This window comes from Siniperca chuatsi, linkage group LG1 (assembly GCF_020085105.1).
Source record: "Siniperca chuatsi isolate FFG_IHB_CAS linkage group LG1, ASM2008510v1, whole genome shotgun sequence".
Lineage (NCBI taxonomy): Eukaryota > Metazoa > Chordata > Actinopteri > Centrarchiformes > Sinipercidae > Siniperca > Siniperca chuatsi.
In genome coordinates, this window is record NC_058042.1 from 22,874,604 (window position 1) to 22,898,346 (window position 23,743).

A 23,743-nucleotide genomic window follows, 5' to 3' on the forward strand; every position below is an offset into this window, starting at 1 on the left:
TGAACTGTGCTGGACAAGTGGAAATTCTGACCAGCTGATGGTGGTGCTGGTGCTGAATTAAATTTCAGGGGTCACCACTACTTATTGGGATTCCTCCTCTTAGGACAATAGTATTGGATGAATTGATTAATAGCTGAATTTCACGGCCATTCATCCGATAAAAACTGGTTAAGCAGTCTTTTAAGGTTCAGGTAATGGTAGTTTAAGTTGAAAACAGCATTTAACAAATCACTTGCAAAAGTAGTCCTTCTTGAAGGCCTGTAGTTTTGTCGGATGCCACTTGAACGAGAGAAGTGTTGATCTTTCTCAAAGGCATGGCATCTTAAATACAGATGTAATGGATGCATTCCATTTAGGTGTTTTCCTCTGACAAGTCACAAAGTGCAATAAGTCACAATAGGCTTTTTTTTACAGCAGACATTTTGACTGTCATAATAGGAAAAGCACAGGTGTTAATAGTTACATTAATGATGGCTCTGTTCTATTCAAGTGTCCTCAAGTGTGAAATGTCAAAAAGATCTATTACAATGTTGTAGAATTTTGTATAACAAAAGATAATTTACTGCCTATTGCACACCTGTTGCTAGGTAAATTCCATCAGCCTACATACAAAGGAAGAATGGATTTTAGGAAGCAGAAACATATGCTTTTCAAAGATACATCCACAATGACAAGGGTGGCATATCATTATAACTGAAATGTGGGTCCGGTTCAACAAAAGCAGATATCACTGTGGAAAGAGAAGGGATTATAAACTAAATTAAATATTTTCCTACTTAAAATACGCCTGCTAAGAGGCACTGAAAATACTGCACCACGGTGTTGTTGGCTCTATAGTTGTAGGAAGACGGTTTTGTATGGATCATACCATGTTAACTGAAGTCCTCCTCAAAATCAAACCTTTAAAATTAACCATTTACTGAGTAGTTCAAATGGCATTTTAGCATGTATAATGTTTAAACTTATTACAGCTGTATTTTTTGTTACTTTCTATTCGGCATAAGCGCATCAGTTTAACTTTTGTCTGTCCAGTTACCCACACACCTCCCCTCTCTGGCAGTGGTTTGCGCCTCACTCCAGCTGATCGGCCCAGGATTCCCCGGTGGCTCTGTCCGTCGTTGGCTTTTACGGCTCCCGTGTCTCAACGTCGATTTAAACTGTTTTAATTTTTACAGAGTCAGTGGCCGCTCGTGTCGGCAAATCGTTCCTCGTCTAGTGAAACTCTGAAAGATAATCTGGCCGGGGTACTGACTTTGTACTTGTCAAAACCAGGGGATCTAAACGCAAATACGAGGCCCTCACTCCATCCCCGGATTCACCTGCTACGCAGAGAGCCTCACACGGAAGACATCATGGGGGACACGGGGAGCGAGGGCAGCAAGCCTCCGAGTAACGTTAACGTGATACCCCCGCGCTGCCCCTGTGGTTTCTGGGGGTAAGGCGAAATACCTCTCAAATGTCTTACTTGCAGATGCTTTCTTTCTCTGCCAACAGCTAGCAGAGTCGCTACCCGCTAGCGTTAGCAGCTCAAACAGGGATGAGCTGCTTTTCTTGTTATTAACCCCCTCCCCATTGTTTTGTAGCATTAGCTGCAAGCTAACGCCAGCTGGCCTCGGTACCTTTCTCCCGTAGAGGTAGCTATAGAGCAGGGTAGGGCTGTGGGATTAGCCCTCCAGGTAATGTGACAGCGCTAGTAAACTGGCTAGTTTCAAGGTATCAGTTCATGAATGAAGCAGTTGGTTTGAGATACCACACAGAACAGTTGTTAAACCATAAACTGGACTTGGTTGGAAACTAGGCACTGATGGTTTTATCAGTTCAAATTTGCCTAAAAGCAGGATATGTGCTAATATACTGACACATAGTTGCACAGACTGGCAACAACATTGGCACAGTATGTTTGTTTAAGTTTTCCTAAGCAGTTTAATCCTCATGAGTACATTTTATCGAGTCATATGAACTCAAGATATCGTGATGTTTTGGGACATTTATTGACATGCACTTCACATGATCTTATAAGTGTCAGGCAGGTGTGTCTGTTGCCAGTCAATGCCATTTCACTACATGTTTAATTGACAGGTTAATTAACATGGCCTATATACAGGCCTGTTTGCAGTGGTAATCATTATTTAAAATGGCAATTAAAAAGTAATACATATAAATATCAAACATACAAATCGTGATACACAATGGTGCTTTAAATTGAGGTTAACGTACAGTTTGTTTACTATTTACATTTGGTGGGCTAACTTAAAGGTTTTTTGTGAGTAACCTTTCGTACAAAGGGCCCACTTTAGATAGGGCTCGCTGTACTATGTTTGTAAACATTGGAGACATAATATGGTTGATTTGTTGGACTTTAGTGAATTACATCTTTTTGCAGTCTTCAATTTTCAGTTCAGTGGTAAAGGAGTGGAAGCTATGTGGCAACCAAGCAGGCCAGTGAGGACTATGTTGTTTCTTTTTCTAGATTAGGAATAGAATAGTTTGTTTTCTTTTTCCATTATTATTTGTATAAGATACAAGAGCTGCCTTAGTACACTAAAGTACCTAATTCACTATTTGCATATTTGAGGAAGTGATCAGTTTGGAGGTGACAGCTCACCCACTGACTGGTTGGATAATCATGGAAATTATGTGAAACAAGAACTACTGCAAAGTCAGTCAACAGATCTCAATACCAGAGGCAGTATGTTCCACGAACATACTGGTAAGCAAATTTCCGAATGCTTTTCTCACGAGGAAGTGACCCACCTGATCAGAGTTCACCGGGGTTCCAAACATCTGTGGAGTCTGCACCAAAATCATGGCATCTCTGCAGTTACAGTATCAAAACTAAGCACTAAAAGTTCCACATTTGCTCACATTAAATGTCCTTCACATTTACAACAGTTATAACACTGAGAATTTTGCAACTCTTCAGAGCAAGGCCACAATTCTGCAGCCCAGTTTAGACAAAATGTCACAGCTGTGACATGGACTGATTATTTAATTTCCTCTCACTACTGCTCTCACTGTAATATCAGTCTATCTGTCCTTGTGATATTTGTACCCAGTCATTAATGCAAAATGAATGCTATATGCAGTAGTTTTGAGTATTGTTTTGATTAAATTGTTGACTGACATTTTAGATGACATTCAGACATTGTGATGTGAGAGATGATATTTTTATCTTTATATTTTAAACCAAATTTATCAGAACTGCTGTCAGTTACAGTATCGCCTGAATATGAGTCAACCCTGATTATAAGATGCAGCACCCCCATCAAAGATAAGAAACAGTACTACTGAAGTATTACTCCGAAGTCTTTTTGACCTTGCCATCTTCTAACATGGCATTCAGTGACATAATACTTCTTAGCTGCTTCTCATATCACTCTGTCTGGTCCACTTCTGTGCTAAAAGTTAATTGGAGGTGCGTTCCAATCAGTAGGAATTTATTTCCTCTATAGCAGCAAAACACAAAACATGAGCCAGCTTATTACTACTGTAGGGTAAACTAGGCTTACTAGGTAAGTACTGACTAACTCTAGCAGACACGTTGGCTATGTCCCGTTTCTGGGTCTGGATCCTGTTGGGATGCATCCTTCAGAGTAGAGCTGCGATGATTAGTTGATTATTCAATGAATTGTTTGCCAGAAAATGTATCAACAATTTTTGTATTGATTAATCATTTTAAGTTTAAGCAAAAATGGCGAAAGATCGCTGGTTCCAACCTCTCAGATGTAAACATTTTCTGGTTTTCTTACTTTTCTATAGTAAACTGAATATCTTTGGATTTTGGAATAATGGAATAAAATATGATATTTTGATATGATAACAGGAATTTTTCTCAATTTGCTGGTATTTTATAAATCAGACAATTAATCAATTAATCAAGAAAATAATCAGTAGATGGTGATTGCTTTCTGTCCTACAAAGGCCAAGCTGAATCTGCTTTCTCCCCAAATTTGATGGTCTGGTCTTGTTAAAACTAATGGTGCAGTCTGGTGGTGCCTGTCAACACTTAAAGTCAAATATTTCAGAGCTTATATGATCAAATAGCTGACACTGGAAAGCTGGGGGGAGTTTTAAGACACAAGAATGTTCAGTGCAAGTTGTGATGTTTCACTTAACCACAAAATGGACAATTGCCAAACAGTGTATCAGGTTACTGTTTAATATATCCATATAGCTTCCATTAATGCCCCTGGGAACATGTCCATGCTACTTACAAGGTGTTACATTTAACAGTAATTAATGAGCACCTGAACACATTCCACACATTTTCTGACTTTTATTAGATGACAAGGGTGTCTCATTTCTTACACAACTGACCAGAACACAATGGCTTGTGTGATATTGAGGGTACACTGAGCAAAGGATGCACTGATGGTGTCTGAGTTTCTCAGGTACATTTGGAGAGGCCATTTTAATGGGACAGGCCTTGTTGTCTGGTCATGATGGATTTGTAATAGGAATCCAGTAGATGAATTAGATTCTCCTGCTTGTAGGCTTTGTTGTGAAAAGTGTGTGGGTCCTTGGACCACCCACAGGACAGGAGGACTATTACATTATGTCATTGGCTTTGGGATAGAAAAAATCGGTATTGGTAGGAATCACCTGTAAGTTGTTTGTATGGTGCAAGCTTGTCAGCATGATGTATGACAACATTTGAAACACAAGTTCCTTCAGGTTGTTGCAAAACATCAGGGCACTCACCTCTCATGTGTCTCTTTCATATGGTTTGACTTCCACTTGTCTCTTTCTGCCTCAAACTTGTTTGAAGAGGCACATTCAGGGGCACCATATATGGCTGTGATTGGTGCGCTGTGGCTCATAAACCATAATTGCATCTGGCATTTACCAAGAGATTAATGCTTGTGCTTCCTTTTGTTATTTCCCCCTGAGAACAGAAGGCTTGATTGTCTCCAAGTGATCGTTGACAGAGGAGGTAAAGAGAGAATTTTATTCACTCCTTTTGTTCACTTTTTCTCAAACCTGGTATCAGAGAGAATTTTCTATTCTGGTACATGCAGTAGGCTATATATTGTTTTTTCTGGAATTTCATTTGAGAAAGACATATGTAAAATAACCACATTGAAGTGTCTGTTTTTGGCTAATCCAGTGGTTTTAAAAACCTGAAATAAAATTAAGCACTCCTGTTCAATGATGTACAGTATAACAATGCTGGCGATGGTCTAATACATTTAGAGATATTAAAGGGATAGTTTATTAGTTTATTGATTAGCCCTATATTGCTCTTCATAACATAAAATGGTTTAGATCAACAGAAGTATTGAATGCATGGCTGGCAGAGCTTGCATTGCAGAAGTAAAATGATGAAAAAGGCTACTTTTGGCTCACAATTATTGCAATTCAAGTAAGTGTAAACTTTCCATCCAGCTGTAGTTTGGCTTTTCACTCTGCAAAAAACACAACCCACGGGTCATTGTCTGGTTATGTACCATATTGGACTCTTTTATATAAATACCACAAAGATATACCAAAAACCCCATGGTTAGTTCGCTATTTAACTGATCTCACTTAAGAAGAGAGGACCCTGACCCACTTATTTTTCTATATTCCAGGCAACTACACTGCTGTTGGCCTAGAAGTAGTAAGGTTAATGCTACTTTGCCTATTATGAAATCTCAATAACCTAGTTGTTATAAAACAATTCATGCCATTTTGAGTCCTTGGTGGACAAGCTGAACAAGCTTGTGCTGCCCTTACAGTTTGTATTGCAGAGCCCATTAGCAAAGCAAAACTACTGGACATGTTCCAGGTGCAAATATAGAACTGTAGTATATAATCTCTCCTCCCCCTGTAACATAAAACACAGCTGAGCCCTTCTCTGTTGCTATTTTATTCCAGATAGATATACCATTGTCTAATAACTAATTCAGCCACGTGCGTGGGTGACAAAATATCTGTGAATACTCACTTTTAACAGACTTCTCTGTGTTTATGAAGTGATTTTTAATTTTACTGCTCATGTCACTCAAACTGCATCACCAAGGCAACAGAGCCCATCTTCCTGTCTGTTCCAATCAGATATTCTCATTAGTAACAGCAGTGGGCCAACTATGAAATAGATTGTGTGCACTCTGTTCAAACTTCACCCAGCTTAACAAGCATGCAGCGGTTTCTTTCCTGCATGTTTTTTTTTTCTCTCTCTCTTAGTTCCTTAATTAATCTGTCATTTGATTACCTGTGATTAAGGTTGTAAGGTTGACAACAGGATAAGACTTGTTTATGCAGTATCAGCTTCCTCCCTGCCTGTGTCTCATGATGAGGTTTATCCTGTATCCTATCTTGCTTCCTCCTTTCTCTTTTATACCTAAGACCACACACCAGTAGACAGACAGACAGACAAACAGACAGACAGACAGACAGACAGACAGCCCTCAGGTTGACTGCAGCTGACCCTACATTTAGAAATGAGGACAAAGGTGTGCAACGAAGCACCCAAAATAAATAGAATGTGACTGATAGCAGCGACCGTCACGCTCAATGCGCAGACAGTAAGGACGAGGACTGGAGAGGAAATGAGAGGAGTCCTCTCAGAGGAAAGCCAGAGCCATCTGTTGTGAAAGAGTTGTGCCACTGAAATCAGCAAGGTTTCAGTACTGTTAGCTAACAGCTATTTTATGTCAAAGATCTTTATCCATGATTAGGAAGGGGAAAGAACACTTCAATAACAGTAAGAATGTTTCCATTGAAATACATGAATGATTCAACTAATATAAGCTTTTGTTGCTGGTAAAGAGGGCAAGTTAATGAGGTTTTCTCCAATCGTGCCAACACACAGGTTAGAGGCCTTCAGGTTTTCTTTGGACAACTTGTTCCACCATACTGACATTTTCAACTCCACTGCAATCACACTGTACAGAATCAATGTTTGTTAGTTCCTATAACTATGTAATGTAATGTTATATATTCTCTACTACTGATAACTATACAATAGGTAAAATAACATTTCTAACAGATCTATGTAAAAAGTTGCAAAAAGAAAAAATTAAAATCTAACTTCATTAGAATTGTTCTCAGTATATAACAAACAGACAACAGATAACTTTCATTCAGCTCATTTTAAAGCTACATTAGGCAGTTTTTGACCACAAGGGGGCAGAAAGAGTCCAAAACAGTCTCCAAAGAGTCTGTGTTTTGAAAAGTTCAAACACACAGAAACACAGCTTCAACACAATATTGGCGTATCAAGTTTCCATGGTAAAGATGTTAACAAGCTTAGTTCACTTAATTGCCAGCAGACACACCACGTGGGCATCCATTTGGAGTTGTGTTTCCGGCCACTTGATGAATATAAATACAGTATTTATCTGCTTTTAGTTCTAGTTTGGTCAACCAACTCCTGAGAACAATACCTGGGTCTTTAGCTGGTAGGAGATGCTGGACTTTCATCACAAACCACTAGTTTACTATGACTGTTGCTTTACAGTCACAGTTACACTCAGCATTTGTGAGCTTGTTTGCTGGAACAGTGAAACTTGATTGAATGTTTATATTGAACAGTTGCTTGATGTGGATTCAAAATGACCTCTACATCTGTAATTACATTAAGAGTGTTTACTGTTTGTAGCTTAGACACCCACAATTCATAAAATAAGTGTACAGAAAAAGATCTAAACAAAAGTCACACCTCAGTTGATGTAGCCCCCTAGCTAGTCTGCTACTTAGACCATGACAGCCTGATAGCATGGCGGCTTTGGATTCAGTGAATAATTTAATACTGCAGCCTGGATCACACTTTTCATTTTGAAATTTTCCCTTCCAGGATCCCAATTGAGAAATAAAGTCTCAGCCTGGGACTTGGGGTCATGGAAACATGTTGTTACTCTTGCTGTGTGGATACCCACCAGCAAAAGGCACATGCATTTTTTGTTTGCATACCACTTTTTTTTTAACGCTTATACAAGCTATTTGATTAACAAGTTTGCTTTTCCTCTCGGGTCTTTTCCTCAGGTCGAGCAAAACAATGAATCTCTGCTCAAAATGTTTTGCAGGTGAGTTCTTGTTCTTCTATGTGCTTGTTTGGTTGATTGATATTGTGTCTAACTTAGTGCTGTGTAACTCGGGGGGCGGGGGTCAAAGACTGTCTTCACTTCTGTAACTGTTCTGGAAAGGCCTTGAACTGATGAAAAGTGTAGAAAGAAGTCTGAGGAAGAAAGTGTTATGCTCACCCCTAACTGTGTTTACTGTGCAGCTTGTTATGAAATAATTTTAAGGAAAGGACATTTCAAACTGCATTTTACCATTTTCTCAGCAATACCTTACCTGTCCAACCTATCCAACTGGAATTTGGAACATTTTTGTTGGTATTTGCTTGACAACCATGAGGCAGTTACTATTTTTGCTGCTTCTTTTCACCGGTAAGGTGAGAGAAAACTATCTCCATTTACATAAGATTTGAACAGAACCGTGTCATTGTCCCACCTTTTCTAAATGAAATTGAGCATCATCCAAAGATTCCCCTGAGTTGCCCCTATGCCACACTTGTTTGGCCTTCAAGTTAACAACCACTCAATACTCCAAAGCTGATAGATGCATTCAAACATGTACGCACAGATGCACACAAATGTGACATTTGACTTTTTTCATAGACATTCAGAAGAAACAGCCAGACGATGATTGTGCCCCAAAGGCCTCCTCAAGCTCCAGTGGCAGCCAAGCAGACATCTTCTGTAATGAAACAAACAGCAGCATTAGTCAGTCACTGATGTCGATGCCTAACACATCAGAAGATCCTTTGCCAGGAGAGACGGGAGCGACATCTCTACCTGCTCAGGACGGTAAGACAGCAGTTAATCAGTAAGAAATGAATGTTAACAGGTTTCCTTTTCAGCTCAAATGATGTTGGGCCAGAGCCTCTTTATTATTTCAGATGAGTGACTTGCCTTGGGGCCATAGTTCATTGAAAGATGCTTTTTTTGCTCCCTTTTTCTTTAAACATGTGGAGAGTGGAGCACTCCTACTCTGGAGTGTAGAACTTAAAGGACTAAAGGACTGCAAATTTAGAAGTGTGTTTTATTGCACAAGCTCTAATATTAGTGGTCAAAACCACTAACCGAGTATTGCAGCTTTTAGTCCAGTGCATCTTTCTGTGGAAGACTGCTACTAGTTTTTGCCAACTGAAGCAGCAGCCGCAGTGCCCTGGCTATATTTGTCCTCATGGCACAGATAGAGAGAATGATAGGAAAGGGTATCCATTCAGAAGTGAAGGTTTTAAGAGGACACCTACAATTGCCAGGGCATCGGTCATCACTATACATTAACAAGGTTATTTGTGTGGAGGTCGATCCAGGACAGGACAATAAAGTGGCAGCCCAATGGATGTGTGGAACTTTTGCCCACACTAATCTGCTTTCTCTGTTACAGCAGGAGCCTTTTAGTAATATACACAAGTACATGATTGTTGCTGATTTTTAGATAAAAAAGCCCCTCATGGAACTGGCTTGTAATTCAACCACAAACTGACAAACTCATTCATTCGTGTTCGCTCATTCATGCAGCACCAACAAGTTAAAACTTACCTGTCCAAACCACCTGTCCAACATTTAAGTTTAGTGAAGAACCCTATAAAATGAATGACTGAGCTGTACTTTGAGACTCATGCTAAAATATAACATATTACGTCACTAGAGCTGAAACAATTAAATGATTCATTAATGAATTAATCTGCAACTATTTTGGTAATTGATTCATTATTTAAGTAATTTTTCTAGCAAAAATGGCAAGTTGGTTCTACCTTTTCAATTGTTAAGGTTTTCTTCTTTTCTCTATTTTATATTATTATATGTAACTGAATACTGTTGAAGAACTGCTGTTCGGACAAAACAAGGCATTTGAAGACATCACCCAAGTCCCCAGGAAGTGCTCCGGGCTTTGAAGGCAATTTGACATAGTGGCCAAACTGAAGAATTACAACTTCCGGGTCCATCACGTGATGCACACTGGCCTCACAAGACTTTTTTCCCATAGACTTACATTGTGAGTCGTCACAACTCCGATATGACTCATTTCACTATCAGAATTTGATCCATTTGGTCCAGTAACATTTGGAAAGTCTAGAAAAGCTGCACGATTAAATAACTTTATCCCCATTCAAGTTAGTGCAGGGCTAAACTAGAAGTTAGCCGTCTCGCGTGGCCCCGAGTCTGCAGAGGGAGGCGGGGTTAAAGGAAATGCTAGTGCGCTTGCATCTGTGGGGCCACACAATGCGGAAACTATAGGAAGAGCCGGGTAATTTTATACCAGGAAGTCGAACTTTTTTGGCTTCATGCGCCACTGAGCAGCTTTCATAGGAATGAACGGAGCCCCGCCTCCGACGCTGTATCCAGTTCTCTTTATACATGCATGATGTCACCACTGGCTTTTCAAAAATTGTGACACTGTTTTCTGCCATTTTATAGACTAAATGTTGAATCAAGTAATGTTTTGTTGTGACTTGTTTTTGAACCTTGCGTGCTGTGGCTCATTTTGCTCAGATGAGTTTCCGTCTGTGGCAGATTGCAGCAGTCCAACCTGGAACTTAAATGCATTAATATTACTATGAACTACTACTACTAATATCACCATTCTAGGAAAAGTCAAGGCATGATTTTTAAGTAACAATTAACTGAGTTGCAGCCTATATAAATATTTAAAAAGGTGAACTGTGTACATTTGACTCAGTTGCATTTCTAGTGTTTTTCAACAAACCTTTAACCGTATCCTGATCAGGTGTGGATGATACCCCCGGCCCCCACAGTCAGCCATATCTTGGCTGGCTTCAGTCTGCACATGTGCGTGCTGCGGTCTCTCCTTCACAAATATCTATCACAGTCTCTGTGGGGGAAAAAAAAAGCTCACAGCATAATAAAGGATTCCATACACCACAGTCACAGTCTTTTCAGGCTGCTACTGTGTGGAAAATGGTACCACGGTATCTGGGCAACCACCAGAAGACTCTCCAACAGCTTCTGTCCTCAGGCTGTTACGATTATAAACCATGTTTCTTTCAGGGCAACCGAACACATGACCTAATCAGTTGCAGTTTAGCAATTTTTTACAAGTTTGTTTGGCTTCTATATTTAGTCTTCCTATTTTTAGTGTGTATGTGTGGAAGTGTGTGCATATGCATGATTATGTATGTGTTGGTGTATGAATTTTAGGACTTTTTTACAGTTTGCAATTGTATTCTCTGTATTTGATGATTTATTGGTGAATTATTTATTGGTCTGTTCTAAATCCATATATCTCTCTTTCAGAAGTATCCAGCACAGACACAGTCTTCAGTTCACTCTCCACTCCCACAAAACGCTCCTTTGAGTCAGGTATGCCTCAGTTCTACCATTACAATGTCCATTATTGCATTTTGCACTGTGTGCTTGTCGAGTCCACTTAAAGGCATTGGAGTAGAGGACCCAGTAGCATCAATGGTATTGGATTGATCCAAAATGGCCAGGTTAATTGTACTTCTATTGGAAACAGCAGATATTGGGGACGGAGTGTATGTGCCAGAGGGTACAAATGTAAAGCCTATCAAGTGGTACTAGAGTGAATGCTGGCTACAAATAAAAATATATATGCAGAAGTTACACAGAATGATAACTTACGATAAAGATTCTAAATTGTAAAAGTCACACAGAAGGGAGTATTGTAGCTCAGTGGGTAGCACTGTCACATCACAACAAGAAGGCCCTGTATTTGATTCTGCAAATTTAGGAAATAGACTTTGTTAAAGAGGGAGCAGGTCACAGTGATGCACTTCTGACGGAGCTGAAACATGTGCATGCATGGAGCTGATGCAGACCATAGCATTATTAGCATCATTGATTTAGAATAATTTGAATGAGGCGGGTGTCTAAAACACTGCAGACTTTCTTCTAGTGTAGATTTCCCTATATTGTGCTTTCACCCTTAGGTGACACAACCAGCTGCACTGGCACACGTGAACACTCACTTAAGACAACTGCAGAGTAGGCAAGGCTCATCAATGCTGTGTGAACATGTCGATCCCTTGTCTAATGCAATGGGATCATGTGAGCACACACACGCACTCACAGCATCATTTAAACCTTGTGCTGTGGCTGAGTTGACGTTTTACTTTTTACAGTCTCTCTAAAAGGGGCCTAGATACACTTTGGCTTTGCTAGTCTTTTGTGCAACCTATTACACTCTTAAATCAGTTCACAGTGCAAATGTCTTGCCTTCAAATGTCTCTTTCTTTGTTGTTGACTCATATTTAAATTTGATGTTTCAGCCGCTGTAAATTGGAGACAGAGATTTACCAGGATAACAAAAGGCAGGCAAGGAGGAAACAGTTTTTTTCACAACATGCACTTGCACATGTATGGACACACATACTCTCCCACATATAGGGATTGATGGGGCAGGCGAGAGGGATCTGGCTGCTCAGCTTGGCCTAGTTCTCAGAGATTTATTGAGCGCTGATCAGCATTCGGCCGGGCCAGGGAAAAAGTCTGCAGGATTGATTAGAAAAGCTGAGTTGAAATTCCAGCCGACCAGTGGAACTCACTACATGCTCGTCCTGTCTCAGATGCTGGGTTGAATGTAATCGAATGTAGGAGAACCATTCATCTCCAAAGCGCTTATTTTATTTAAGAGACATTTTTGTTCTCATGTGCCATCATCTGTTCTCTCCTAGTTGCAGACCGCACTAAATCAGAGATGATGTCTTTATACATTAAATGAAAGTTGTTATGGAGCCTATTATTGGGGGTCGTAAGTTTTCTCTTGAAATTCTAGTCGAAGCTGCGATCTTGGACCCACAGGTGATTAATGTTTTTTTGATTATTATAAGGGTAGGGGAGTGGAGACGGTTTGGCTGCAAGTATATTGGTAGATTTAATTATGTAAAACAATTTCTAACAGGTTAATTAACCTTCACATGCTTTTGTATCAGAAAACTGATTTCTTCATAGCTATCTGCCTTTTTGCTGACGACATGATCACAATAATTTTTCACAATTATTAGTATTGGATATTTGTATCAGAATTAATATTTTGGATCATACAACTCGCACTGGGCATTTTTAAATACAGTACAGCAGACATTCTGCCTAAGATGAACATTTTAAGTTGCCATTATGCCATTGTTCACCTAATTTTCAGGAAATTACCTTTTGATGAAGAGTAGAGTATAAACAGATGGGATGAAGGTGTGTAACTGCATTGTGTAGAAGTTTTAGCGATAAAGATGTCTAATACCCACTGTTGCGCTATCAAGGTTTTACTATTCATTTTACATTTGGCTCCAGACTTTCAGTTACTCATATCCAAGAACCCCTTCTGTACATTTTCTTACTTTTGTGTAAAATACAAACATTTTAAACATAAAATGATTATGGAGTTGAAATTATGGAGCACAGCGATTGCAGCTAATAGCCTTTTTTATTTCTTTTCTCTTTATTTTTTGTGCGCATGTGCTTATTGTATGTGTCTCCAGCCTCGGAGTCAGAAAGTGATGTTTCACCCGAGAAGCGAGCAAGAGTGGGTGAGGTGCCAGAGGGTGAGGAGTCTTCATCATCATCGTCATCTTTGTCTGCATCATCATCATCATCCTCGTCTCGCAGTGGCTCTAAACAGCGGAGCCGCAAGCGTTGCCATCGCTGCCAAACCAAACTGGAGCTGGTACAGCAAGAGCTGGGTTCCTGTCGCTGTGGTACGGTGACACGACTCTATGTGCATGAACATACATTAGAACACATATTTGAACCCTTATATACTAATGCACAGGCCCACTCACACACAAGAGCATACACATTAAGTAGTGGTGGCTGTTATTACAGACCTCAGTCATGTGTCTTGAATGTGCATGAGGTGATAAATGACTTAAGCGGTTAATATTGTGCTCATAAATACATAAATACATGTTGGTTAACTTCATAGTCATAGTTTTGTGAATTTTACATCCAGTAAAGTGAAATGCATCTACTACCTGTGCCTGTGTTTGTGTGTTGATGACCTGAGTGCTTTTTCTTGCCTTTGGGGACCATTAAAGAAAGCCTGAATGTTTCACACGGCACATAAAACATAAGCCAATTACCACGAACACTAATGCAGTTTAAACCAATACTTGGTTTGCTAATCAACTTGTTTGCATACAAATTAAAGTACTTAAAAAGTCACAGCTCTTCACTGCTTAAAGACCATCTGCTTAAACCCACGCAATAACTTCTGAATTGGAAATTGACATGCCTTTTTTCCACCAGGCGCTGCTTAATGCATGGGCCATCCATCCTTAATAGTCAAGTGCTTACTATGAAAACATGCTTCTTACAGACTGAAGGGGAAATGGTGGCAATTATAGTGATTTCTGACTATTGCAGTAATTGCAGATTACTTTGTTAATGGTTCTGCAGAATGTCTCACAGTGTAAGCCAAGAAGGTCTGATAATGAGCTGAAAGCACGAACGCTTTTCAGATTGTAAATGAGGGAGAAAAGATAGCTTCAGCAAAGTATCTGATCCAATGATGTCATACTCGGTAGACTTCTGCTGTTACCCAGTGAGTATAATATCCATCTGATTAGGTGTAAGTATGACACAGAATAAAGGCACTGGGACTTAAAAAAAAGGTCATACAGGTTCTCTTCTGATGTGGAGATGCAGTGGTCACTACAATACCTTTTCCATAACCAGTTACTAATTTTAAATGTGTTTTAATAAATGAACCTGTATGGTTATAATTGTGATTTGTTGAAAACAAGAGGATGTGACCAGGCCTGGGCTATAAGACCAAAATTAATGTTGCACTAAGCATTATCTCAATATTGATGTGTCGCAATATTTACTTTCTCTACTGAATATTAAGATTTAGGAAATATGAACTTATTCATTAGGACATTACAAGCGTAAAGTTTGTAATGGAGAGAGTTCTGACTGTAGTTAGGCGTTAACATGATAAAATTGATAATATTGAGATGTCGCTTAGCTGTCCGGCCAACTGATCTGGCTCCAGTGTGTGAAAATAAGCTGTAGTTCATTTGGCCAGGATACTGTGTGTTAGGCAGTGACAGGGATGATGAAAGCTACTTAAATAATTAGCCTATTAATTAATGTCATTACTACAATAACTGGTTAAGTTTAAAGGATTGCTGTACAGTATGTGTGTGTGTGTGTGTATTTTTCAGCTTGCCTGAATTCTTATGAAATTGCTTTTTTTCATTTTTACCTTTTAGGTAGAATACATATTTAAGATAGCTTGAATTTTATGTAATAAAAACTTTGAAAACTTTTTTATTTTATATATATTTTATCATATTATCCAAAAGCTTTCTCAGATCACTAAATTTCCTGCCAGCTCATTGATGTTTTAAAACTCAGTTAAGTTATAAAACGTCAGCAGTGAACTTGGTGGAAAATCTTTGGGTTTGGGGTTTCTAATGAGGGAATAACAAAATCACGGCCTGTTATCCATAACCTTTGAAAATAGTGTAGTAAAGTCCTAAATATCTTGCTTATTATCAGTTACATTTGACACAAATGGTGGCATGGAAATCTGTCGTAACCCACAGATTATTTTCAGGCAGCCAAACAATTTTGGCAAATGAATGTCTTCAGGGAATGATCATTTGTATTTGTGTTTGTTTTGCCTTTTAAAATAGATTGGTTTGTAAATGATATTATACATCTTGCATTAGCCCCCTCAAGACAGTTTGCTGTACTTTTATTGCAGTAATCGACTGGAAGAGTAGTTTTGATTTCAACTGTTGCCTCCCTCCTCATTTTGGGCAGTGTCCCTTTAAAAGACTCAAATGTTACACAACTTTCTCCCTTCCCCTCCATTTGTGTGCGCTGTAATCACATAGGTTTTAATTACATAGTGACCAGCTGTCAAACTGGGCTTTTAATCACCGCTCATTTAATGCCAGCAGTGTTATTATGTGTATTAATGAACAAATTCAAGACGATGAGAGCTAACGAGTTTCTCTGAGCCTATCGAGCTTCCTACAGTGGCAGGGCCTTTTGTTTAGAGTGCTAGAGTAGAGACAGAGACTCGGTCAGAGAGATGAGGGGTGTCTGCCTTTGTTGAATGGAGTCAAAAAAGGAAGCTATCAACTAGAATGTCTTCTCTGGTAACAAGACCTTTTACAAAAGCATGGCTGCAAAGCAGTAATTATCATCTGCTCTTGGCCAATTATAAAGACTTGTATATTTAAGGGGATGCATCTAAGGTATTTCCACACACAGTATTTGTTGCTTTTTGACCTTTTGTATAAATTGCAGTGGTTTCAAAAATGTTCAAATAATTAGGTTGTATGTCGAGATACATGTTTAATGTATGTGTTTATTATATATCTTAAGATGTTGTTTTGCATTCTGTGTCCTGTTGTTTTTAATTCAGGTTGTTTTAAGTTTAATGAAACGACAGCCGCAGTCATATTTGTACATTTGCTGAACTTGGCAAATTAACCACTCTCCCTCTCTTGCACCCATACCCCTCACCCACCCTCCAGGTTATGTCTTCTGTATGCTCCATCGGCTCCCAGAGCAGCACGAGTGTATGTTTGACCACCTGGGCCGCGGTCGCCAGGAGGCTGTCCTAAAGATGGTCAAGCTCGACCGCAAGGTGGGGCGCTCATGCCAGCGCATCGGAGAAGAGTGCTCCTGAGCGGCCGTTCCCTCTGAAGAATCTCTGTGTTCAGACGGTGTCTTAGCACTAACAGGGATTTGATTTTTTTTCCTTTCTTCTCATTTTGTTTTTCAAGATTTTTGCAAGTTTTTTGGATACAAACCTCCACCCTTTTCTTTTAAATTATGCTTGCTCTTTTTAAATACCACTGTTCCCCCTGTCGTTTTCTGCTTCTGTTGGCTTGATCATATCCCTGCTGCTAAGATGCCTTTTGGAAAATCCAAGCCCAGGAATGACAGAACAACGAAGAGCAAAGGAAATATACAATTTCTTCACTTTTTTGCAAGCTCCTGACTACACAAGTGTGAGCAGAGTAAGAACGAATAAAAGGATGAAGAGATGAAATACAGCGCTTTAGTCAAATGTTTGTCCCGGAAGCCAGTTTAAGACTATACTCTTTACCTCAAAAACACAACAAAAAAAAACAAGAATGACAAGAAGGAGGAGAAGGTAGAGGAAGGGATGGTTACCCTTTGTGTACACTTCTGCTTTGGCGCTGTTTATAGACTGCTCTTTACCTCAAAATCCGACAGAGCTTGCTTTGTACTCTGCGCCAAGCATAGACTTTGTGATGCAAACTGAGCTAGCAAGCCGCAGTTTAGTCAGTGTCTTACCCCCCTGGCCGTCCACTACCCCTAATCCTAAACTTTTAGATACACAAACACCTGTTAATCATCCACCACAGGATATCAAAGCCCATTCTTCATCCTCCCACCAACTTGTATCCTTCTGTTTTCCTCTGCAGGACACCTTTTACTCCTTTTGTTTGTTTCAAGATTGTTCTGAAGGTGTTTCTGCATTGTTGTGGAGGCCATTGTGGACGATGAAACTGGGGTGATGTTGTAAGTCCAAATTCAGAACTTGTGAGTGTGAGCCGGACTCAGACACATTATACTGGTGGGAGTGAGCTGGTTGTCCTTGGATTGCTCACAGATCTGTCTTCAACGTTGGGACGCGATTGATCAAGACTTAATTTGTTGTGTTTTTTTCTCTGTCTTCCTCTTTTCATCTCAGTCTTCATCTCCTTATTCTCCACAGCCCTCCCACATGAAGACATGTCCTTTTTACACCCATAGTCTTTTTCAGCAACATGTGGATTATGTGTGCTGGATGTGTACAAACTTCAGGAAGACAACATTTACAGGACACAACGTACTTTAAAGTGTGCGTATGATTTATGACTGGACCTGAAATGTCTGCAATGTACACGTCCACACATCACTATACTTTTGCAAATAGACACTCTTTTATGTTGTTTTATGTGCTCAGCTGTTGTTCACATTGAGCACAAGCAGGTAAAATCAAACACTGCTGTACGCTTTGAACTAAAGCTGAGATGTCAGAGCGTCACTTAGAGGTTCCTGTTTAAGATGGGTGATTGTTGTTGTAGTTCAGGTTTCTTATAATGTCTTAGGCCTATATTTCAGTTATCCACATTTTTAAAGTCATTTTTGGCACCAGCTTTGATACAATACTTCATATTGTTTGGTTTTCACTCCTTTTACCAGTACTTTAATGTCCCTCCTTCCTTAAATGCCTCATGTTTTCATTTCCAGCTAGCATGATGAGCTCACATGCATTCTCCTCTTTCTGCCTTTCATTTTCCTTTTCTCATCTTTCCCCTGATTGATTGCTCTAGTTTTCCTTGTTTCATCCTCTCTTACACCCCCCTCCTACTCACTCACACACACACACACACACTTTTTTCTCGCTATAGATGAAGGAGGTGGCATCAGGGGTGTGCAGAGTGCTAAAAGTAAAAATCAGCAAATAATTACTTTCCAAATGTGTAAGGAATGAACAGAAAATGCATAATGAATGAATATTCTGTATCTTAAAGCAAACCTTATTTAACCCCTTTTTGCGTTTCACTTACACTTTAGTGTAGAGCTGCTTTTTTGGGGCTGTAATGTGGTTATAAAATGGGAAGATGAATGTGGAAAATTCTATATTTTAGTTTCCATTGCTTTATTTTTTGCTTCCTCTTTCCAACTTTTTTCTTTTACTGAAAGAATAAACTGGATTAGACAAAATGTGAACATCTCTAGTGTATTATTGACATTGATGGATGGGAAGATGATGATTGTTTGGGAGAAGGCAAAAGTGTAGCAGTGTTAACCTTTTCCAATCTGGTTTGATTTTGCAGTCGCACTCTGCAAGAGGAAATTTGGGAGTGGGATGAACATATATATATACACACACACACATTTTGCATAATGTGCATTTTTAATGAATGCATGTGTGAGGTGAATTTGGTTAAGAGTCCAAGCTTTCTTACAACATGTTGCTGGCTCTCTGCCGTGTTCTAACATCCTGCCAATTTTTTATAGTGATGTAAACATCTGTTTACTGCTCACAGAGGGCTGCTATAAAGCTACTCTCATTTACTCAGCAAATCTGTTTGAGTGTGTGTGTGTGTGTTTGTGTGTGAACATGTGTGCTCGCTAATTGAGAATTTTAACTAAAGAGGCTTCTGATGGCAGCGATGAGTCTTGTGGGCCGGCAGCACTAATTAATGCTGTGAAAAAAGAAAACGTATGTAGCCATGATCAAAAGGAATCTTCAAACGTTGAAGTCGGCCGGCCGCCTGCCTGAGCGTAATCTCTCACCCTCTTCCTCGCCCAAACTGAGCCAAAACTATGCAAGTTAACACCTAAATGTGAAGTAGTTGTAATAGAAGTTTCTCCTTTGTCAAGGTGGTTGAAACTTTGAACAACCCTGCCAGGTTACAGACAGAATTTAGATCTCTTACAACTTGCCCTGTGCGTCCCTGTGTAATTCTCATTTTACATCCCTTGTCGACTTTTCTATCAGCTTTCAAGTTTCTCAGCTTTGGTGTTGGACCCCACATTGGGTCATTTGACATGCACACAGTATTGCAGGAGATCTCCAAGACTGATAAATTGATATTTGTTCGATGTATTTTTAATTAAAAAATAGGCTTACAGTATATAACTTCTCTATGATCTCTTTGGGGCTACTTCTATGCTTTTATCTATACAAAAGCATGCCATATGTGGACACATGATAACTAACTGCTGAGATTTTTGGACCTTGAAATGGGCAATTATATTTTTTCTGACACAGACTCCTATTTATTTCTAATGAAGAGTGCATATTTTCCTGCTTTTCGTTCTTTTGAATTTGGCTGGAATACATTGAGGTTTTTTATACTCTACCCCTCAGGCTTTTTTAGAGCCCATTGTTTTGGTTGTCAGTGATTGCACTCTTTTGTATTTTATGTTGTCTTGATTATATCCTGACACACAGGATGAAGCACAGTGTCAGGATTGGGTGGCAACAAGGAGCATGAGATGTGTATTTGCTGGAGGCTGCCTAGAAAGAGGGATTTTGGGGGATAAGATGTTGTGGCCGGTGGTAAGTAATCTCCTTACAGCTCAACAAATAAGGAAGCCTGCCTTCATGTCCCGACTGCTATCACTTTCTCTTCTCAGACACTCGTGAAACCATTAGTTTGTACTGTACAAGTATGAATGAGCACAAGTGAGGGCAGCGCTGACACCTTAGTTCCTACTTCAAAAAGCAGGCACCAGTTTGAATCAGACATCAGAGAAAGAATGATCTCCGATATACAGTAAATGCAAAGGAAGGCAAACATGTCCAAAGTAATCACAGGATCAATGGCTAAACTGGGATTGTCATAGTCTGTTTTCCAGGCAGCGCTGGTGTGACCCAGTGTAACTCATTAGTATTATTAAATCTGATGAGCACTTGTCAGTATGAATGCATGTCTGTAATTACATCGGATGCATTACATTCACTTAAGCACAGGTGATGTTCCATCCTCATTTATTATGCATATAAATAACATGGACAACAGATGTCAGAACTTGATAACACAACATATGTACTTCAATAAAAGATTTTAATAATCATCTTCTGCTCTTGTGCTACTATTTTGGTCTGCCTCCACATGTGTAAAGCATGTTTGGGTCCTCTGAAAGGTGCTATAAAACTGCAAGCTGTTGTTGTTATTATTATTATTATTATTGAGTTATTACTTAAAATGTGTCGAAATACAAATTTAGCCATGAATATAGTGTATATATAAAAAGCTGTGTCGTTTTGGTTAAATTTTCACTTAATTTATTTAAGAGTCCTGCATATTAGGCCTATGTCACATTGGGAAAGTAGAGAGAATTACAAAGCAGCTGCAGAGAAAATGAGTCATGAAATTATAAGGCAACATGTAGGTTGAAATTCCTGCTTAAATGATATCAAAACCAACAATCTTTGGTGGAGAGCCAGGTTACTCAAAAATTGCCATGACAATGTTCAAGGCAGTGATACAGCAGGAAAGGTTCTTTCGTTAATTGCCCTTACCGTCATTCCCTCTGTTCTGGATAATAGCTAACCAATTTAAAAGTTCCCATATGTCTCCTAGTCGCCCTTTAGTTCAACACAACTTGATTTTTGAGAAAACCTGTCAAAGTTGTCTTAACCATTAAAGCAGCTATACTGCTTTAATGGTTAAGACACCTTAGAATCAATGTTTTTATAATAACAAGGGATCAAATGACTGTAACATGAAAGGGGTCACTCATAGTGATGAACTCATCAAGAATCCCCACCCAACTCTGCAGTTCTCTTCAGCATCTTTAAGCTAATTGTTTGTTTTCAATTTCTGGCCCGCAACTTTGTTCTTTTGGTTCACTCTCACCACTCTCATCAGCGTTAGTTCCAGGTGCAGCCGGCAGCTGTTTTTAGCGAAAAGTTCTGATAAACCCACTGTACACAACTTGCCCAGCACCAGATAGTGGACAGACAAAGTTAGCGACTAGCTGGTGAACATAGCGTTGCATTTAGCTACTAAAGTGCCAGAAATGTCCCTCAAGAGTTGATAGTGACCAAAAACAGAGCTGAAAGAGAGTGAATATTGGGCTTACATATCTAGAAACACTTCCTCTCCAAATGAATGATAATGTTGCCATGTATCACCATGTTGTGTTCACAGCTTGTGTCTAAGAAAGTTATTGTAGTTTTAATCAATAAACACTACAAAACATGGGACAGGGAGCACACATTAAACTGTGGTAACTTTCTGCTTTGTCATAGCTCATCTAAAACACAAAATGTCATCAAATGGGTAGACCCTGTTCATCTCCTCCAAAGCAGGTAGCAAGTTGGGGAAACTGTTTTCCCGGCTCATTTTGCCCCTTGTGGGCTTTTTGCTGCTAACTGCTAAAAGTGTTTAGAGAAATAAAATAAAATAAGCTAACTATATTCCTGCTGATGTTATCTATGTTATATGCATGCATCACGAGTTGAGATGTAGTCTTTAATATTATAAGTGTAACTCTATACTCAGAGACACATAAGGCATAATCCCCTCTCATACCATAGCTAATGACTCCAGCACCATTAATTACCATCCCAACCATCATTAACCACCACAAAGTGACACTATGCTGCAGGAGCCTCAAACAGGCATGCTGCTGACATTTGGTCAGGTTTAAGAGGAAATTAGCAGCGACGGTGGAAGATCCAATCCCAGTGTAGCCATTACTGTCAGTCTGACATTTTTTTCTGTGTGACCTTTAAAGAAGAAGCTGACTGCACACTTCTCTTCAGTTACTGGATGACTTCAACAGAGAGAGATAAACCAGTGGAAAGGATGAGACTTTAATGAAGGCTTACTGATGAATTGGAAGGTCTGTATTACAGTGAGAGGGCCTGTAATGGATGATAAGGAGAGAGGGTTTAAGATGTCAAATTTCAAAATGACGAGCTCATTGTCACAAAGCTATATTGATCTTAAAAGTTACCTTTGTGTATAATTTTCTGATTTGATATGTCAATTTTAACTGACAGATATATCTAATTTTGCAATTAAACTCCAGTATAGAGAGACATTGTACTATATCCTCAGCCATTATTTACCTGGGATTAAATGCCCTGCTTCACACTTTATGTAAGGGTTTAAGGAACCTGAAGGCTACATAAACAGTCCCTACAGTCAATAACTATTTAAAACAACTCCCAGTAGATGAATCTAATTTAACCCTTACTAAAAATGGTTTAAAGCTTAGCAGAAAACTTTTCTGCTGTTCAATCTTACACATAGTAATATTGATTTAGACCACTATAAGGTAAAGCCACAGGGTAAAGTAAGTACTTGCACTAAGTAACCATCATCAACATGAGCATTTTTAAAGTGTTTGTTTGTATTGCATTAAATATTTTTACAGCACCCATTCTGTCTATTTCTCATTAAACAACCAGGCCACATATGATGGCATCTCATTTCCCCCCCAAACAGCATTTTCCTTATTAATGTGTAGTCATCGTTTGCTGTGGGCCACTGTAAAGCCTCCATTATTTGGCTGCCTGGGTGGCTGCCACTATTGATTTCCTGTTTCTCAATTTTCTCTAAACCAAAGCCAAACTGGGCAGCTTGTATGGATCACTCCTCTCTCTCTCTTGCTGTTCCTCTCTGTCCCTCTCTCCCCCCGTCTTTCTCACCTATCCTTCGTCTAACTAACTTTTATCGCTAAACTGTCCCGTCTTAGCTGCCGCCTCTTTCTTACTCATTGGTGTAATGTTCTGCTCTACTTCTGTCGCTGGTATGCTTGGTCTGTTTCCAAGACCCAGAGGTTGAATCCAGTTTGGACTGAAGAAGCAGCTTTGACAGCTGCAGCATAATAAGCAGCAAAACATCCTGCCCACTTCGTGCTTCAGTGGATTTCAAAGACCACGTTTTCTTTTCTTTTTTTGGGTCAAATTCCCCACTTTTATCAACTTTCTGACATCTGATTAATTAATTTAATACTTCTCTGTTGTTAGTATTTAGTTCAATATGACACTTATTGATTGTCCGGTTGATACTACATGTGTTTGAAAGTGTTTGCTTGCATTGCAAAATACACAACTACCGATTTTACACACTAAAAATCAGTTTACTGAAGAGTACTCAGCATGTATAAAAACAATTGTATCTTGTCTTCTGTGGGTCTGAGCTTTGAGCTTTCTAAAGTCTGTCATCAAGGTTACCTCAGATTTGATTTGAGACTTGAATTTTCTAACAGAAACCCTGCGTTACAAATTCGGGGCGGGGAGTTCCAAGGTTGTGGGCATTTACCAGGCA

The 23,743-nt window shown here is 39.3% G+C and overlaps 1 protein-coding gene across 2 annotated transcripts; it reads left to right on the plus strand.

The window, feature by feature from the left end:
* The first annotated feature begins 1,047 nt into the window (after positions 1-1,047).
* LOC122876332 (AN1-type zinc finger protein 3-like) lies at positions 1,048-18,671 on the plus strand. 2 transcript variants are annotated; one of them, XM_044196557.1, is made up of 7 exons: positions 1,048-1,435; positions 7,966-8,006; positions 8,604-8,792; positions 11,250-11,315; positions 12,245-12,286; positions 13,451-13,666; positions 16,463-18,671. In XM_044196557.1, exons 1-7 carry the CDS (start codon positions 1,353-1,355, stop codon positions 16,615-16,617), a joined length of 792 nt encoding a protein of 263 aa, XP_044052492.1. In that variant the 5' UTR covers positions 1,048-1,352; the 3' UTR covers positions 16,618-18,671. The 2 variants fall into 2 exon arrangements, with proteins under 2 accessions (XP_044052492.1, XP_044052501.1); XM_044196566.1 differs by lacking the exon at positions 12,245-12,286 and having other exon boundaries at positions 1,051-1,435.
* The last annotated feature ends 5,072 nt before the right edge of the window (positions 18,672-23,743 follow it).

What these genes read in the sequence shown, in the direction of transcription:
- LOC122876332 (XM_044196557.1), top strand. Translation starts at nt 1,353, where the DNA reads ATGGGGGACACGGGGAGCGAGGGCAGCAAGCCTCCGAGTAACGTTAAC. An exon ending in TGCCCCTGTGGTTTCTGGGG is followed by an intron (nt 1,436 to 7,965) that starts GTAAGGCGAAAT and finishes TCTTTTCCTCAG; the next exon opens with GTCGAGCAAAACAATGAATC. An exon ending in ATTTACCAGGATAACAAAAG is followed by an intron (nt 12,287 to 13,450) that starts GCAGGCAAGGAG and finishes ATGTGTCTCCAG; the next exon opens with CCTCGGAGTCAGAAAGTGAT.